At 44.1% G+C, this 18,097-nt stretch overlaps 1 protein-coding gene across 3 annotated transcripts in view; it reads left to right on the top strand.

The window, feature by feature from the left end:
- The first annotated feature begins 1,471 nt into the window (after positions 1 to 1,471).
- Positions 1,472 to 18,097, top strand: part of RUNX1T1 (RUNX1 partner transcriptional co-repressor 1) — a 114,325-nt gene continuing 97,699 nt past the window's right edge. The window contains exon 1 of one of the 3 annotated variants that reach the window (XM_065627763.1): positions 1,472 to 2,234. Coding sequence is in view for 1 of the 3 variants with exons in the window: in XM_065627765.1 (XP_065483837.1) it covers positions 2,207 to 2,234 (28 nt within the window). In the remaining 2 variants the exon portion in view is untranslated. Of the gene's footprint in view, positions 2,235 to 3,708; positions 3,902 to 18,097 lie in introns of those variants that run through there. The other 2 variants (XM_065627765.1, XM_065627764.1) reach the window with 2 other exon arrangements.

Here is an 18,097-nt window from a genome sequence, read left to right as displayed (position 1 = left end):
TTTTGGCCTTGAAATAGACCTCTGTAAAACAGATAGCTTTTAAATTAGAAATCAATGCCAGACTTCTGGCTTCTCACCATTTTTGTAAATTGACATCACAGTAGACCAAAACATGTCCTGATTTATGCTCTGTTGAGTTGAATTTACTTCAAGGTAAGTTCAGCTCCCCGCTACTATATGCCAAATAGTTCATTAAAGCTCCATGTCGCTAAATACCTGAAAAAAAAAAAAAGGTAGATTTGTCCAGATAATAAAACATATTTTAGACATATTTTAAGATCAACCAAATTTTTAAAGCCAGCCACAGAGGTAGATACATATTGCTATAAATATGCTTATAAATATATATATATATAAATGCTTCCTCTCCATTCTGGAAATATGTATGTTCTTATGACGAACACACATAAAGCTACTTTGCATTCAATAGGCCTATTTATGTGCTAAAAAATTAGGCATTTATAACTTTGCAAGATCAGGCCTGATAGTATGTGTGCACGTGTGTGTGTGTGTGTGTATGCATGTGTCTGTGTATATACAGGAATAAAGAATGCAGTTTGGTTACAAGTTCTGTTCTATGCTCACTCTTTTACTCAATATCTGATGTTTGAAAAAATGAAGCTAAATGTCCAGGCAGTTCTGACAGTTCCAATCCACTCTCTTTTTTACTCAATATGTGAAGCTGATGTGGGGGTTTTTTGTTTTGATTTTTTTGTGGATATGTCTGCTTCATACAGTGTCAACACAACAGTAGAAGTACCGGTTTGCTGAAGGTTATATGACTGACAATAACATTCTCTGCAAAACATAGAAGGGAATAGCTGATGAATCGGAAAATATATGGATGCCTACTGAAACGATTATGTAATGAAACACGAAGTCAAACGGTGGCATGCTTCTATTAATTGTAGATGATAGTAATTAATTTTCACTGCAGTTGCGATCGTGTCGCTGCTTTCCGAAGAATCCAGAATCCCCTTCCAGGAAAGTGTGAAATTGCATCTGGGTTCTGCAAGCCATAAAAGAGCATAAATTTGTTAAAAAAAAAAAAAGGAAAAAAGAAAAAAAGAGAAAGTGAGAGAGGCCTTCCTCGATACTGTACTTCGGAAAGAGGGAAAAACAAAGGGAAAAGGAAAATGATAATTGTTTTCTCTAAGGCTATTATCTAATGCAAAAGCAAACAGTCTGACTGGAAATCAGCTAACAGAAGGGGATTAGAGAGTAGATCTGAGAGTGGCTTGATTTCTAGCACTGCTGTCTCTTCACACAGTGATGAGACACAGGCAGAGCAGCCAGGAGCTCTCCAGATGGCTAGAGAAAGTGTTTGTCTTGGGTTACTGCAGGGCAGTCTGGACTCTTAAAGCCGGGGAGGCATCCTTAGGGAGCAAGTTAGATGTCCACCCAGTAAAAGCGAGCGAAAGAAAGAAAGAGTAGGCAGGCTGCCCGAGAGGGACCGCGCTCGCCTATTGTTAACATATACTTGACCCCCACTAACCTCCTCACGACACAGATGTCTCCTACCTCTATCACCTCCCACTGCTTTAAGCCCTCCCCCCCTGCACCTGGGTAGCGGGGCCGGGCCGGCTGCCGGCAGTATGCTGCCTGCCTCGCGAGGTGCGTGCTAGCGGGGGAGCCGGGCGGAGCGGCGCGGAGAGCAGCGCGGAAGCAGCGCGGAGAGCGGCGCGGAAAGCAGCGCAGCCTGGGGCGGGCGGCCCGGCCCGGCTCGGCACGGCACGGCACGGCACCGGCTCGGCTCCGCCGGGGGCAGAGCTATGCGTCCGCTGCCCGGGAACAGGCACAGACCCCGCCACTGACAGCGGCCGCTCCCTGCGCTCCATATCACGTTTGTCTGCGGCGGCGGCGGCGGCAGCAAGAGAAGGACCTGGGCATTAACTATTTCGACTTGGAGACTTTGCTTTATTTTTGGTTCTTGTCCTTTCCTGTGGAACCAGTAGTCTCACTCGAGCTGATCCTCCTTTAAAAAAAAAAAAAAAAGAGAGCGAGAGAGAGGGTGGGGGGAAGAGCAGCTGGAGTTTCTCCTCCGCTCGTTTTGACTTTTGTGGACGTGGATCATCTGGACTGGGAAGGGAAGCCGAGCTGCGCTGCTCTCCCCTTTCCCACCCCCTCGCCCCTCCAGCAGCCTGGGCTGCCGGCTCTCCCCCGAGCAGGACGGGAACTTTTATTTGCAGCTCGCAGCCCGTGGCGAATGGTGGGAATCTCCGGTCCTCTGCAGTGTGAGTACGGGGCGCGGGCAGGGTAGGGCGCGCTGGGGCGGGGGGAGCCCCTTTTTCCTTCGCTCTCCGCTTTCCCGTAGGGCTCTCGGGCTCCGAGGGGCTCCCGCGGCTGTAACTAACCCAAGCGGACCGGGGCTGCCGCTGTGTCCGGGCAGGGTTAGCCCTGCATGCAGCTCTAACCCGCTGTCCCCGGCTCACAGAGTCGCACCCTGAATATTTCTCAAGAGCCCAGAAATCGAACCACCCAGTGGTGTTTTGTTTGTTTGTCTGTTTTTTAAATAATCCTTCGAAGCATATATTCTTCCATAGCGTAGGATTTCTGTCTTGATTTAGGACTTGCCTTTTTTTTTTTCTTTTTTCTCCCCTGCCTCCTCTCTCTCCAGATTAGAGCTAGCCAATGTGAGTCGTAGTGTCTGAAGTATTTCTGGTGGGATTTTTTGTTTGTTTGTTTCACTACGATCACCGGTTTACGTAGTACTGGCAACATCACTTCAGGCTATTTTGCAAGAAATATTTCAGGCGGTGCATGTCGTCTTTAGCTGCACGGCGATCTTGCAAGTATCTCTTCTCCTAAAACGATAGGGTAACGTGAGGGATTTGATTTCCAAAACTGCAATACAATGTAATTGTGTCATCTCGTCTAGCTGAGCTGAATGGTTTGATTCCGTAAGTTCATAATACACCATCGATAAGAGAGATTGGAAGGATGAAAACCATACTCCCGGTCATTTGGACGAGCCTTTGACTTTTGACGAGTTCGAGTCCTTTTGTTAGTGCCAAAGTTGCGAGATTGGCCTAAAATTTGGTTTAGGGTAGGGAAGGACTTCCGACCCTGGCTGGGGCACCCGTGACTCCATTACACGTTAATTTATGGAGAAATATCCGTGTTGTTACTGTACTCTACTCTCGTAAATGTTAGAGAGAAACTGAAAGTACCTAATCGGACGCAGCTCTAAAATCCCTCTTGCTCCAAGCAGGAGCTAAAATGTTGCTTCCTTCAGTTCACTGAGAAGTTGAAGGAAGGATGGGGAAGGTAAGAGGCGCCGAGGCAGCCTCCCCCGCCTGCCCCCCAAGTTGCAGCCTGGAGCACCGGAGCCCGGCCCGGCGGGACGCAGCCGGCAGCTTCCCCCCACCGCTGCGGTGGGGACCAGCCGCCTCCAACCCGCTCGGGTTTCTCTGGTAGAGCAGCCCTCCATCTCCAGATCCGCAGCAGGCTCTGCCAGTCACCCCCTCCTACCTCTGCCTTGCCCTAAATCACAGCCCGGAAAGGAACTGTCTCTTGCAGCCTCCTGGTAGTACCGCCCCGGAGCCGGCGGCTCCCGCTTGCGGATCGTTCAGATGCGAACCACGATCCGCTGAGCCCCTGGTAGCGAATCCTCCCTAAGGAGCCGCTCGAGTTCCCCGTCGCCAGGCGCGGCAGGGCTGGAGGGCGCGTCCCCAAGGTGCGCTCGGGTGGTGCGCGGTGCGGGGCTGCACGCTGCCTGCGCGGGCAGCGCAGGGCGGCGGTGACAGGCGCGACGCGGCAGGGGCTGGGCAGGGGCAGGTAAAACACACCTCGGGAAAGCAACGGCGGGAGCGGCCGCGCTGTCCATGGGAACACGGCGAGAGCCAAGCCTTTGGCTATAGGCATGGCCCTGACTAACTAAAAGGATGTCTTCTGAGTCTCGGTATGTACAGCCAAGCGTTTGCTCGAGCAAATATTCGTGTGCTTAATGTAACGCTGACCCCTTTAACTTTTAACATCGCTTCCCCTAATTAATCTGTTCAGGCCCCAGACTTAAATGGCTGTCCACAGCTGCTGCAAATTGATTTATCCCCTGATGGTGGTCCGAGTTGCTGACCAAAGCAGGATTTTTTTCCCATCCCCCCCCCCCCCATTTTTAGTCTACTAATCTGTTTTGACTTATTTCCTACTTACAGAAACGCTTGCATGCTTTTTGAAGGACTTAGAAAATATTTTCTTTTGACATGTAGCTAGAAACATAATTATTGTATTTGTAAACACAATATGTTGGGGCTAAGGGTGAATATAATCTATTTAATTATACCCTTGTAGACTTACATTTCCTTCTTCATTTCTGCATCCTGAAAGATGAAATGGGAAGTTTACATAACCAACTTTGTTAACTGTAGTTTGATGCAAGGCGTGAGAGACATTTTTAGATTTGAAGTATATTGTCCAGGTTTTCTGTTCTGCTTTTCTGTTAACGGTCTAGTGAGTCTGGATAGCTGAGAGGATTGAAACTGGTTTCTAATGGCTGTTGAAGCTGATGCTTGACCTTTCCATGGGAAGTCTGAAAACCTCATTCAGTTTATTCTGGGCTGATTTCCTTAGGAAATCCAATATGATCAGGGAATTTCCTTCAGCTCGGCTGACTGTTAAAAAAGTTAGTCTATCTTGTTTATACGTCCTGGTTTTAGCACTAGGTGTTTCTGTGGCTCTCCATCAATAGAAAAAATAACTAGGAAAAAGATCTGAATATGGCTTGTTCATAACTAGACAGTCTATGAAACTACAAACTTGATAAAGGCTTTGTTAGGCATGAGATGAGCTGCAGACTCGCTGTAAAGGTTTTTAATTGGGAAGTTACACTTTACAATTGATAACTTTTCTAAGGTCAGTTTTATCATATCTGAACCTTCAATATCACTGCTACTACTTTCAATTCATGCATCATTTTTCTTTGCTGCCATGGGAAGTGCAACCACGTATCAGTGCAAGAAAACCCACAGACTCCACCGAAAACCCAACCCACCCTTAAATCTGTTGATGTCCCTGGCAGGCTGAAGCCAGGCGAGGCGCACGGGAGATGGCAGGACTTCTTCTTGGGCCCTGCCTTAGCAGGAGGGTGAGCGGCTGGGTTCCTGAGCTGAGAGCATGCTGTAGGAGACAAGAACCATTCTGTTTGTAATGGAATGCAGACAGCAGTGTTAGGTCACTGCTTCCTGGCAACTGCTGCTCAAGTTGTTTTTCTTCAAAGGCTTTGAGCTTTTAAATAGTTTCCAAAATCTTTTTAAGTAAAACATTGCCTTCTACCATTTTTGACCACCTTAACGTTAACTCGTTTCGTGCCTGAATAGTGGACCAGTAAAACATCACACGGTGTCTCTCATCTGTATACGCTTAACACTACATATGCCTGCATGCACATGGAGTTTTATACTGGAAGTATTGTTTATAGAATAAAAGGGAGAAAAATAGCTCCACCTGGAGTGCTGGTCAGTGGCTAGTCAGTTCAGGACATTCTTCCCTGTCAAATCCTGTTTCTCACTTCCCTGAAATGAACTTCAGACGACAGGCGTTGAATGCGAAGCTCACTTCACTGAGGTACTGTGCAGACTGCAAACTGCTCCTTGCCAGACACTTTGGGTGAAACAGGCATCTGCAGCATTTGCATTGGGAGTGATGGGAGAAAGGGCTTGCAATTGTCATTTTCATCTTTGAAATCCACTTGCCACAGTCCATTACTGTTAAATCTTTAGCTAATTGAATAAGGATATTAGTATGTTGCTATTGCAGGAGCTTCAGATTTTTTAGGGGGGGTGGGGAGAAGATCTTGTTCTTTGTTCTGTAGAAACTTCTGCTGTCATGCAGAGATCAAGAAGTCTTATCAGCTGAAATAAAACGTGAATTTGCTGTTGTGAAGGGGTTATTTCTCATGGCTTAGCTAAAGAACTGTGAAAATTATTTTAAATCTGAATACATTATAAAACTTTGGTCCATGTAGTTAGTAGCAGCCTGCTTTTTCATACAGCCTTTAGTAGCAACCTACAATATTTATAAAAGCTTAAACTGACTCTGAATTTAGCATAAGTGGTATGAGTGTAAATTCTTAAAACGTTGGCTTCCAGATTTCAGTTTCTTCACCTTCTTTCATGTGAAAGATCTAAAAGAGTTAGTTTAAAACCTGAACTTTCAATGTAAAGGGCCTCTTTTTCCCACATGGAGTTCCTTTTTAAAGAACTGCTTCAGATTCACAGTTATCCTGTTATTATTTACTATAAACTGGGTTAGTTTATTATATGGTAGCATAAATACGTCAGGAAGTAGTATACTCTGTGGTTTTGTGGATAAAGAAAAATGATCAGCAGATGTAAAATCAAAGTAAAAATATCCTGTCTTTTAAATGGCTTTTTTTTCCTCTCTGAAATATTTTCATCTGAAAGACATTGACTTCCATTTTTTTTTTCCTGCCATTGATATGAGAGTTTCCAAATAACATTTAGAGAACAGTGGACATTTTATTAAAGTAAACATTAGTTCAGTATAATGGAGGTAATTGTAAGTGATAACAGCAGAGCAGGTTATCTGTGTGTTGTTTAAACAGAAGGAGCTATTTTGCACCATTTCCAGTAGCCATCTGTAGAGGAGAAGGGTTTGCACCTGTCTGTCCACACTAATTATAGATTAGGTCCAAAGAAATGAAATTCGAGTAGGCTTTCTCTTAATGAAATCCATAGTGATTTTATCGTAAATGTGTTTTGTGTACAGACGGTGATAGTTGGGCTGTGAGTAAAATAAATTGCTGTATGGCTCTCATGTACTTGGAGTTGTAAAGCAGGATACTGCTGCATTAACAAAGGTGCTGAATAAAAATGCAGTGCTCTATTTAAGTCTTAGACTTCAGTGGTGGCCTTAGCTAGGTTTAGTCAAAAAGGTTAACTGAAAGAACAGTCTTTTAGGGGTATGTTTCAGGGTATGAGACTTCTCAGTTACCATCACTTTCCTGTCAATATACTGGTATATAGGTGGTCCTTTGGCTGAAATATGAGGTAGAAATGGTTTCATGCTAAGTACGTAAACACATACATGTAGAGTGCGTCAGGAATACTTTCCTCTGGTTTTAACAGTACATTACTAAAATAAAGTGGAAAGACTGAGAAATGCATTCTGCAGTAAAAGGTCACATGAATTTCTACCACATCTGTTTATAGTAATTATGAACATAATTAACATAAGAATTACAAGTGAAGTAATGACAAGCTGAGCTATGAGGTATTATGCCATAATGGTCATATGTTGGAATTCTCACATTATAGCACACTAGAATTCACATATTCAATGCAAGAAAGAAAATGTTAGATTTTTATTTGTTTTAATGCTTCAAAACTTATCTGCCTGGGGCAGATGGACTTTCTGCTTTATAGGAAGGTAACCCATTATTAAGAGAGAGTCAGTTGAAATTAAGATTTCTAGCCTCCAGCTTGGACTTTGAGACAGCTGTGCTTATGGAACGCCACTTCTGTTACACATTTCTACTGATTGTATTTATTTTATTAACACACGTTGCTTTGTTTTTAAATGTGAGTGTTTTTGCAGTAAACTGTTTACATTAGAAAGGATTCTCGAGTAGTTTTTCTTTAGAGAATTGTGATTCGAGTAGTAAAACTGCCTGTTGGAATGGCCAATGTACATACGATACACATTGTGGCTCTGCAAGATGAGAATCTGATGAATCCTAAATTAGTTCATGGCATTATAAATACATTCCAAGGAAAAAATCCATAATAAAAATCTCTAAAAAGAGCAATCCCTCATTTGTAATATTTTGAAAGAATATATGCAGAGAGAAGCCTCTGTGGTACCTTGCAGGTTGAACTAATTAATTTTTTTTTTTTTTTAGAAACGCATATAACATACCATTAAGTTTAAGGGCTAAGATTTCAAATGAGTTGACTAACTTTTGTAATATGACCTGCCTGATTACCTCTAAATATGGTTGTCACACAACTGACAACTGGAGGAAGTTGAGGGAGAAGTGGCCCTTCTTCAGGGTAAAAATACCTGCTGAGAAATGCAAAGTAAATTTGACATGTGAAAATCAGTTTGCCTTTAATGAAAAATCAAAGTCCTGTTTTTGTCATACAATAACTTGCCAAATTGCTGTCTTTCTGAGGCTAAACATATAGAGTGGTTTATGAAAACCAGAAAGAAATACCTTGTGCTGTGTCTCAGTGATACCAAGAGGTTCTCGCATTATTGGATTAGTGGAGGATTTGTGACAGACCCCTTTTTATCTGACATTCATTGCAGTGACACGATTTTCACACACACCCTTCCCCCACCTAAGTTCTGGTTTTCACTTTGTATTATGTGTCAAATTCCCTTTATTTCTTTTCTTGTGGCAAAACCCGCTATCTTGGCCGAGTGATTTTTGGAAGGAGTTCTGCACTGAACAATGCCTGTCTCACTCCAGTGTGCCGTCATTGTCCTCATCCCAGCCTTCATGGTGCTCCTCTGCAGATGTGCCAGGGAAACGCGTTTCCTTTACAAATAAGTGTTGATTCCTAGGGAAAACATTTTAAAAACTTTAAAACCTGGGTGCACAGAGTTCCCTTGAGAACCTGGTGCTGGTGCAGCCGTTCTGCTGCCTGCGCTTGTGCTGGGCAGGCCAGGCTGCTCGGCTGCCTCTCCTCCCTGTACCTCATGATAACTCTCTTTGATGAATCCCATCAAAACGAAGCCTCTGTTCTCTCAAAACCTGAACTGTTAAGTGTAGGGACCTACTCTGGGTTATCGTTTATCCTCTGGTTCACAGCAGTTGTGTTGTCTTCAGGCTCTTCTGCCACTGGCAGGGCTGAGCGTGTCGGGTCAGGACTTGGCCAAACCGGGCGCGGGTGCGGCGTGTGCTGGGGCAGGGTCCTGGGCCGGGAGCCGCCGTGCCCTGTGCAGGACACAGGTGTGGTTCGTGAGGCGGGAGCCGGGCTGACGGCAGCCGCAGGGACGTCACCTTGGTGAAAACGGAGGCGACCTCGGGCGGGGCGGCCAGCACTGCGCTGCCCCGTGTCTCTGGCAGGCTCCTCACTCCGGAGGGGTCTTCGGGCAACTTCCAGGGGCAGCGCCGGGCCGGATCCCCGCCCGAGGTCGGGGCCGAGCACGGCCCGCGGCACACGGGGAGCCGCCGCCTTCTCACCCGGCGGGCGGCGCGGAGGTGGCGCCTCCCCTCACGCCGGGCGCGGCCTCCCCGGGGACCCCGGGCCGCCCCAGCCCCGCTCCCTCACACCCACCGTGCATCCTCCGGCCTCCATCTGGGCCGCGCTGATACCGTAATCGCCCCGATGCACGCCGCCGTCCCGCTCCCCCCGCGCCGGCAGGGCCAGGGAGGCGCGGTGCGCCGTCCTTGCGCCGCAGATAAGCTGCGAGGTGCGCTCCCGGCGCACAAAGCCCGGGCCGCGCCGGCGCCTCCCTCCCTCCCGCCGCCGGAAGGTAATCTCCACCCGCGGTTCGGGGAGAGGCGGGCGGGGGGACACCCCTCGCCGCCCCCCGCTGCCCGGCCCTCCGCCCGGCTCCCTTGGCGCTGCGCAAGTCGATACGAGCGGGGAGAAGTGAAGATGTAACCTCTTATCTCTCCCCCGTAGCGGGCGGGGGATTTACGGGCAGAGATTAGCCGGCCGGGAGAAGGGATCTGCCTTTTGTTGTGCCCGGGGAGGCCGCGGCCTGGGCGCTGCCTCCCCCCGCCCCCGGGCCGCGCTGAGGGGACCGGCGGGGGGGTCTTGCCTGCCGAGCTCGCCGCGGCCCGGGAGGAGGTGGCCGGAGAACAATAGGTTGCTGAGGGACCCCGCTTTAACACAGCCGAGGGAGGAGGAGAGCGGCTTGTCGGGGTGTTTCACGGGACGGGGGTGGGGGAGAGCGGGCCGGTGCGGCGGGAGAGTCCCCGGGCCGGGGCCGAGGTGACGGGACGTGCGGGCGCTGTCGGGCCGGGGCCCCTCCCGGGAGCGGCGCTGACAGCAGCGGGCCGGCGGGCACCCGGTCCGTGCTGGGGCGGTTTCGGTGGAGGCTCCTGGCTTCCAAAATCCCCGCAGAGGTTGACAGCGGGACGGCTTTAGGAAAAGTGGCGCTGCTTTTTTTTTTGTCTTGGCGTTTTGGACTTTCGATGGTGTTTTTTCGGTTCTCACCAGATTAAGATGACTTGCGTGCTAAGTGTGTGCACACACTGCCTTAGCAAAGGGCTTTATCAGCGATCATTTCTTAAAGCCACATTAAACAATTACCTTTAAAATATATTTAAAAGTTTGAAATATTTATATTGCCGTTTCATTTTGTCAAATGTTTGCACAAATAGATATATAGATACGATCCGGTAACTAAAAGCCTAATTAAAAATTGTTTAAAGCCAGAGGGGCATGTATTCTTGTTGACAGCAGCGGATCGATAGGGTAAGACAATAGAGCCCCATTATTTTACTTCCATTGACTGAACATATTGACATTTCAGGTTTGCAATTGCCTCAGTGAGCATGATGAAACGCTGAAATTCACGAACCAACTGTCTGGAGTGGCACATATATTACTGTATGTCATCTCTGCCTTCAGGTTACCTTATCACTGAAGCAGAATGGTAATGGATGGCAGCGGAATACTTCAGAGGGGTTGGGGCTCCATCAGTTAAGCAGCTGACACATAGCAGATTTCAGGAGTATCTTTAATTACACCTAGAATTATGTACAAGGGAAGATGGTCCTTGTTACCTGCTGCTGTGCTTCAGAGTTTACAGGCTCAGCAGCAGACAGGATAACAAGGTACTTATGTATCATATTTTATATACATGACTTGATACCTTAAACTTTTGCAAGAGCCCAAGCGCTTCTGGTTGTGTTGTTTGCATGCTCATCGTGTTTGCCAGTGGCAGCATCTCAACCCAGTCTTGATGCTCAAGCTCCAGAGCACCTGCTAGTACTTCTCCCAGTTTGAAGATTGCAAAGGAAACAAAGAACAACTTTAAAATAAATAAATACACTTTGGGTTTCTCCCCTGTCAACGTGTTCTATCAGGACTGCTCAGGGAATTCAATGCAGTGAGAATATTGCAGAATGATATGTATACACATTTTTTCCTTAGTATAAGCACTGTAAGAAGAGATGTAGTATGTGTATGCATGATTGTATATATTAATGTATATGGTTGCATATAAATGCATATATAAAGAAGAACCAGTGGCTGCAGAATATACAACATGCCTTATTATTTCAAAGGCTTTCAGATGTTCTCTAAATCTAGCTGACTGTAGAATGAAACCCATCAGGGTTAGGCAGAGATAGAGATTGAAATTAATTTAAAGCAGACAAAGAGCTAATATGAAAGAGCCACTAGTGATTTAACTCATTTTTTAAAAGTAAGTGTAATGAAAATATAGAATGTATTCTGAGTGTGCCATCTACTCAGCAATTGTTGCCATCAAGTGGACTGCTGATGCCCTTTAAGATGGTAAAAAGAAAACTAGTCCTTTATACCATTTTCATGAAAATGTTAGGTTTCTGTTTGATCAGCAGGTGCTGTTGAGATGAAAGCCATGTGTAAATTTTCAGAAGACCAAAAGTGTCAATTCAGAAAAGGAAAGTGATAAGAGAAAATGCAATCAGTTTTCCTGTTTTCAATTTGTGCAGGATTTGAAGAGCTGTTTTGTTAAACTGCTACATCTGCTCCAATATGAATATTGAACTACTTCCACTAAAAATAACACCCTATAATTTGGAAGCCATTGCAATCTTTTGTTAATGCAAGTGGGTTATTTAAAAAAAAATATATTCTGAAAAATCTCCTGCCTAATGTGCATTTTTGTTTATCGGCACTTTTATCTTCAGCAGATAAAATGGCATTATGCAATTAGCACCATATCTATTTGGACTGTAAAAATGGAACTGGATAGCTGAATGTCACTATGTTGGTAAAAGGATTTAACTCGTACATTTAAAATAATTTTATTAATAAACTATGCTTGTATCTTAAAATGACGAGTGACTGCTTCCTCATTGCAACAATACAGCTTTACCTACTACTGAGGACCTTGTGCAAAGTAAAGGATGTTTATAGTATGACAGAACATTCTTGGGCTTATTTCATTCCTGCTATACCTGCAAATCTTAAGTTTAGGCTCATCAAGGATGTTTTAGTTAATGGGGCTTTTGGAGTAACTTTTCCTGTGGTTAAATGACATTATTAAATCAGATTTGAATGTATATATACAAAAACATTCGCTGCTGTGACGCTGCTAACCCAAGTGAGTTTTATGAACCTGGAAAACGCAGTGTTGGTAAAGCACAAATTTTCTCAGAGGCATCTCCAGAGAAAATAACATTATTGCTTTTTAATTAAAAAAATCTAATGAAAAGGGTATGTGTGTGTTAATTTTATAAATAAGGATCTAAATGAATAAGCGATAACACTCTTAGACCTATAGAGCCCTGTGTGCACAACCTGAGTAAATATGTGCGGAATAAAATGAGAGCTTTTACTTCTTTATTTCAACATAGAAAATTACCTGGTTTTAATATTAGAATGGGTTTTAGCTGTTGGATTGTAATCTAGGAGTCAGGAACTCCATTTTTTTGGCAGGTGTCTGTATGGGAAAGGGCCTTGCTGATGCTTCTGTTTGGTTTTGCAATTGGATTTGTAAGCTTTTGACCTGAGGGATTTTCCTCAAAATGATCTACAGATCGGCAATAATTAAAATTCAATAAACTGAAATTTAAATATAGAATGGATTTTGTGTGAGATTCGGCCTTGTGGTAGGTTGTCTAGAAGTCTGTGGCATGTCTACTTTATAGTTTGTATTCTCAAACATAACTGTGTGCACACACGTGCATAAATTTATGTTGAATGACAGAGGGATGATTATTTATACATATTTTATCCAAAACTCTGTGCACTCCTGAAACACAACAAAAAGCCTCCCTCCCCAGAAGAGTGTTTACATCCCGTGACAGTCACTAGATTCAAATCTTCCAAACGTGAAAGTTGTTTCTTTTCCTCCAAACCTTCTTTTCCCCAACAAAGCTAACCCTGTTAAACCTCACCTTCTGTGGGACGTATACATAGTTATAGACATATGTACGAGAAGTAAATATTACAAAAAACGTGGCCGATGGGGGCACAATGTCTGTAGCCGTAAATAGCGGGTGATATCTGCCGGCAGCAGGAGCGGCGCTGAGCAGGCCCTACCTTGGCTGACCTGGAGGAACCTCGCGTTGGTGCTTGGTGCTCGGCGCCTCCGTGGAGCTTTCCGCTGGCAAATACCGCCCAGCAAACGCTCTGTTGCAGTGGAGATGCCATCTGCCTGAAGAGCTTTTAAACCAAGGGGCTTCTTGCTTTGGTCACGGGATTTTTTGGTACTTTTCGTAGGGGTTGGGGTGTAGTGTGTAGGGTATCCAGATTTTCTTATCTGCATTTTCTGAGCACATTCATGGGAGTGCTCTGTTTTTCTTATTCTTTGCCAAAAACGCTGCATGCAGTTTTGCTGTTCCTATTGAATAGTTGCCATATTTAACTCCAGTGGCTGTGAATGGAAATGTGAATATGGAAAGAAATCCTTTCATGCTCCATTTCATTTTCTATAGCACATTTTGGGATGCCTGGAAAGGAAGGGCATCCTCGATATTAAAAATATTTCTGAATACACACAAAGAATTTAAAAGAAGTTCAGCAACTTGGTTTTGTTTATATCTGGTTTTGGGGCGTGTGTGATATGGCGACTTATTTAAGTGATACCTTTTTTTACTCAGTATTATTTGTTGAATTTAGTCACCATAAAAGCACGGTTGTGTTGTACAGAACTGTACAGCAACAGTATTCCTGAATGATCCCATATTGTCACATACCGACATGGGATCTTCATGGGATAGTTCATGATTTCTTTAATCGTTTCAAGAAGGCGTTTGATTCATTGCCACTTCTCCATCTATCAAGACAGGTAGTCTGTGAGGCTTATAATAAGGTTAAGTATCATCTAGAGTTCATGGAGGGTGGTAGATTCTTTGGGAAATTAGGTTGCTGTCTGGGAAGACAGAAGACTCCACCTAGTGGAGTGGAATTAATCTGCACTTACTGGCAGGCACTAGCTTATAATAAAATAGATATTCTTTATGAAAAGCCATGTTGATGAAATGAGTAAAAGCCAGGAATGTTGACAAGCATCTGGGGAGATGGCTGCGTGACCATCACAAATTGTACAAGACTGTAGTTACTTTTGTAGCTCTGGGAGGCCTTGTTGGATATTAATATGCAATTTGCGTAAGTAGTAGTCATTACCAGTAGCCATTTTATTTTGTGATTCCTTTTATTTGGAGACCTATTGACTACATTTTTTCGATTTCTGATGATGACCACACAGGTGCCCCTTTCTGTTGTGGCTCAGGTGTCGTTTTAAATAACTTGGGCAAAATACCACAATCAGCCCCAAAACTTCTCTACTTTTTTCCATAATTATTTATTTTCTAGAATACATTTTCTGTTGTTTTTCTTTTTTTTTTTTTTTTTTTGTTTAGTTCTATAATGGCAGTATCAGGATGCTGGTTCTTCATGCTGTCATGACAGGCTGTGTGGTATGTTGGGTAAATCTCTGTGTGGCTTCTGGTAGCCCCAAGTTTTAACACCTCTGTTACGAAGCATCAAACTATATAGGGTTTTGTACCTATGCTTTGCTTCCCCATTGGTTTGGCCACATTGTATTACTAGGACGGAATACAATGAATTTTAAAGCTGGGATGCAAGTGAACACCCCACCTGAGCAGCAAAGATATTGCCCTAAATTCTGTTGGAAAATTCATCCCAACAGTGAATCACATGTGCGCAAGACAAGGTCAAGAAGAGAACTGCCCAAGACCAGCTCAGGCTTTGACAGCGAGAGAGGGTGAGGCTATTGCCAGAAAGTTATATGATTAGGATGCAACAAAGGGGAAAAAATGATACTGCTGCAAAGGTTATTTGGGAAGAGTGCTCCAAAGGAGTGCTTTCAGTGATGTCCAGGTGGGGTTTGTTGCCAGAGCCATTAAAGCGTAGTGATGCCATAGAAAGCTGCCAACAAATTTAGGGATAATGGCAGCTGTGGGTGTGCTATCAATGGATCATCGTGCCAGGATGATTTTTTAATTTTATTTTAATGGTGGCATTGCTAGAAGTATTTAAGGGTAATGTCATAGAAAGGGTTTTAGTGAGTGAAGTCACCGAGTTCTAGGAACCATTAAGCAAAAGCTGTTTCATGGCTGTACTATTTATTATTTTTAAAGCTTGTTGGCAAACCACTTAATGCTGGAAAAGCACACTGCAACCTGTATTAAAGCATGCTGCAGATGAGCAAGAAAACCATCATGCTGAACAGAATAGCCTCGCGTAGTTTCTCCATCATACTGAACAGAATAGCCTCTCTTGGTTTCTGAATGTTATGTGTATTTCATGTTCACCTGATAAATTAATGCAACTCCATGGGTCAGCAAAGCTTGTAAACGTTGAATTAAAGTACCAGAGCTCAGATCTTCCATGGTATTCACATGCTCAGTTCTACTGAAAATGGTGTTTCTTTTGTCAAAACACCAGTCTAAGGATCTGGACCTTCAGGCTTCCCGCACTTCTGTCTCATGTCTGTGATCCTAACAATACTTTCTTTGCTGGAACTATTCTGAGACTTAGATCCAGATATGGCCATAATGACATGATCTTATGTAAGGTTAAGTGGGCTAGCTAGTCTTGATGTAAAGCAAGTCATTCACTTTGAATTGTAAATAATACACTTACCTGATGAAGAATTCCGTATTATGGAGAAAAAGAAGTCTGTTCCTTCAGTAATAATATTCTCAGAGGTTCCCATTGAGTCCATGGGACCGGGATTCTCAACTTCCGTATTCCAAGAGATGTGTTAAGCTGTACTTAAGCCATCTGCCTGCTCCAAAAATTTCCAGAGGAGTATACTGCTACAGTAAATAACAGCTACAGTAGTTTTAAAGAATGGATCAATGTTAAATTTCCCTTCCAGGTTCTGAGATTTATTGGTTGCATTCTCTTCCCATGAAATTCATGACAGGTTTAGGTGTTAATTTTTTTTTTTAAAGTTCAGGACTAAATTTTTCCTCTTACAGAGCTATTATTGGCCACTATTGTTTTTATTATCCCGTAGCTTCTCTAGGAAGAGAAGGATGGGCAGGACCTCAGTGACATTGCAAGTCCTCAGTGGGTGTCTGCTCCCCAGGAGGTCACAGGAAGCAGGTGGCTGGTTAATTGTCCTCGCTCCGGACTCTTATCCTTCCTGGAGGCAATTTAGGAGTGGTCAGGAAGCGCCAGGCTGCCTGTGTCCCCCCCAGGTTCACTACTTCACGCGTTCACGATAATTTGAGGTATGTGCCAGGCAAGGGAAACTGCCTAGGAATCCTTACTGTCCTTCCTAGGCTGTGTGGCTACCTGGCGGGAAGGGCTGAGCGCCGCGACTGCAGAGCGTGTTTAGGATTGCAGCTGGAATCCGGCAGCACAACAAAGAATTCGAGTAAAAAAAAAAAGTAAAAGATATTCTCCTAACATACAGCACCTTATTTCTTTTAAGCTAGCAATAAAAGTCCTGGGTAAGAAAACTACAAAACCCCACGAGGTGCCTGAAATATTTCTGGAAACTATGATCCGCTTTTGTCTGGTGGGTGGAGGACTGGGAATGTAAATGCATTTTCTGCATAGGCCAGTCACGTTTTAATTGTCTTTGTGGCAACTGTGCCATCAGTATTCTTGGATCCACTCGGTGGATCCACTTGGATCCAATCGCACTCGGTTCTGTGCTTTGGAAAATCAGTTGGGGTCTTGCTGCTTTGGGTGCTTTGGGTTAACTTTGCTTGGATTTGTAACGGTGAAGGCGCGTGGCATTGCTGAGTGTCCCGCTGCGAGTGTTGCACCCAATGCTGAAAGCCAGGTTTTGACCTACCTGTAATGTTGCTTTTAAGTGTCTTTTGGAAGGTATCCGCTCACACTGGAAGTGACGTGAGCTGAGCAATAAATCCCATACTGGTTATTTACCTGCCATATGCGTTTTGGATGAAAACTTGGAGCTTCTGCTCAGGTGTACTCTTGGTTTTACTGAGACTACTTGCCTAAATCAGGTGGGCTGCAGGATTATGTGGCTGGTGAATCATACTGGTTTATGAGTCACTCTTATAAAATATCAGCCTGAAATACTAACAAATAATGAGCATACTGTGCTTGGACTTCATGATATTTAAAGAATAGCGTTTTTTAAAGCAGAATATTTTGTAAAATGTTATTTTAAAAAACACTTTGCAATTTACTTCCATCAAACCCGTTTTACCAGGAAAAATACCTCTTTCAGAAGGGAAAAGGTGTCAGTATTCTGTAAGAATATCTGATTTTTATCCAGCTATTTGCTATTTAAGCTGCCTTCTTTTCAGTGCAAGGAGATCAGCTGACAACAGCAGCAACCAAATCATGTTTGCAGCTGGGCAATTACAGTAGACCCTAAGATCTGCGACTGTCAACCATGAACACAGATGCCTTCAAAGTTCTGTTTTTCTTCCATGTGGAAGTCGTTGGCATGGAACAGATGCCTTCATTTTGGAGAAACCAACCTCTGGATATAATTGGTTCTCTCTTCTGTTGTCCTCTAGGGACAGTCTCTCGCAGATGAAATTAGATGAGAGGAAAAAAAAGACACAAGCAGACATGCTCACACATGACACAAAGCAGGAGTTTTCACGATCTCTCTCTGTTTTGTCACGTGGAACTGTTTTACAGCTGGAAGATTTCACTCCATTTTTAGCACTCTACACACACAATGATGATGCTATTTGAAAAACATGCAAATTAAAATATATATCTGGCCAAAGTTTATTATGAATCTAGGCACGCTTGTTTAGAAATAAGACAAGCATATCCAGCCTGTATTACTTTAGTATTAAATGTTGACTTCTGCACTCTCTCTCGGTGCTGGAGTCTCAGAAATTTGAAGTTAAATGGCAGAAGAGATAAGATGGTTGAAAAATCTTCTGTTGCAGTACTGGAATCAAAGTATTTTCATCAGGTAGTTTTCAAGTTGTTAACATAGGAGGGAAAAAGCAAGTAGTTGACTTCAGATTTCACTTAGCATACAGGCATTCAAT

The sequence above is a fragment of the Caloenas nicobarica genome, chromosome 2 (assembly GCF_036013445.1).
Source record: "Caloenas nicobarica isolate bCalNic1 chromosome 2, bCalNic1.hap1, whole genome shotgun sequence".
In the NCBI taxonomy this organism is placed as follows: domain Eukaryota; kingdom Metazoa; phylum Chordata; class Aves; order Columbiformes; family Columbidae; genus Caloenas; species Caloenas nicobarica.
Note: the sequence above shows the minus strand (reverse complement) of the source record. Positions and strands in the feature narration are given on the sequence as shown.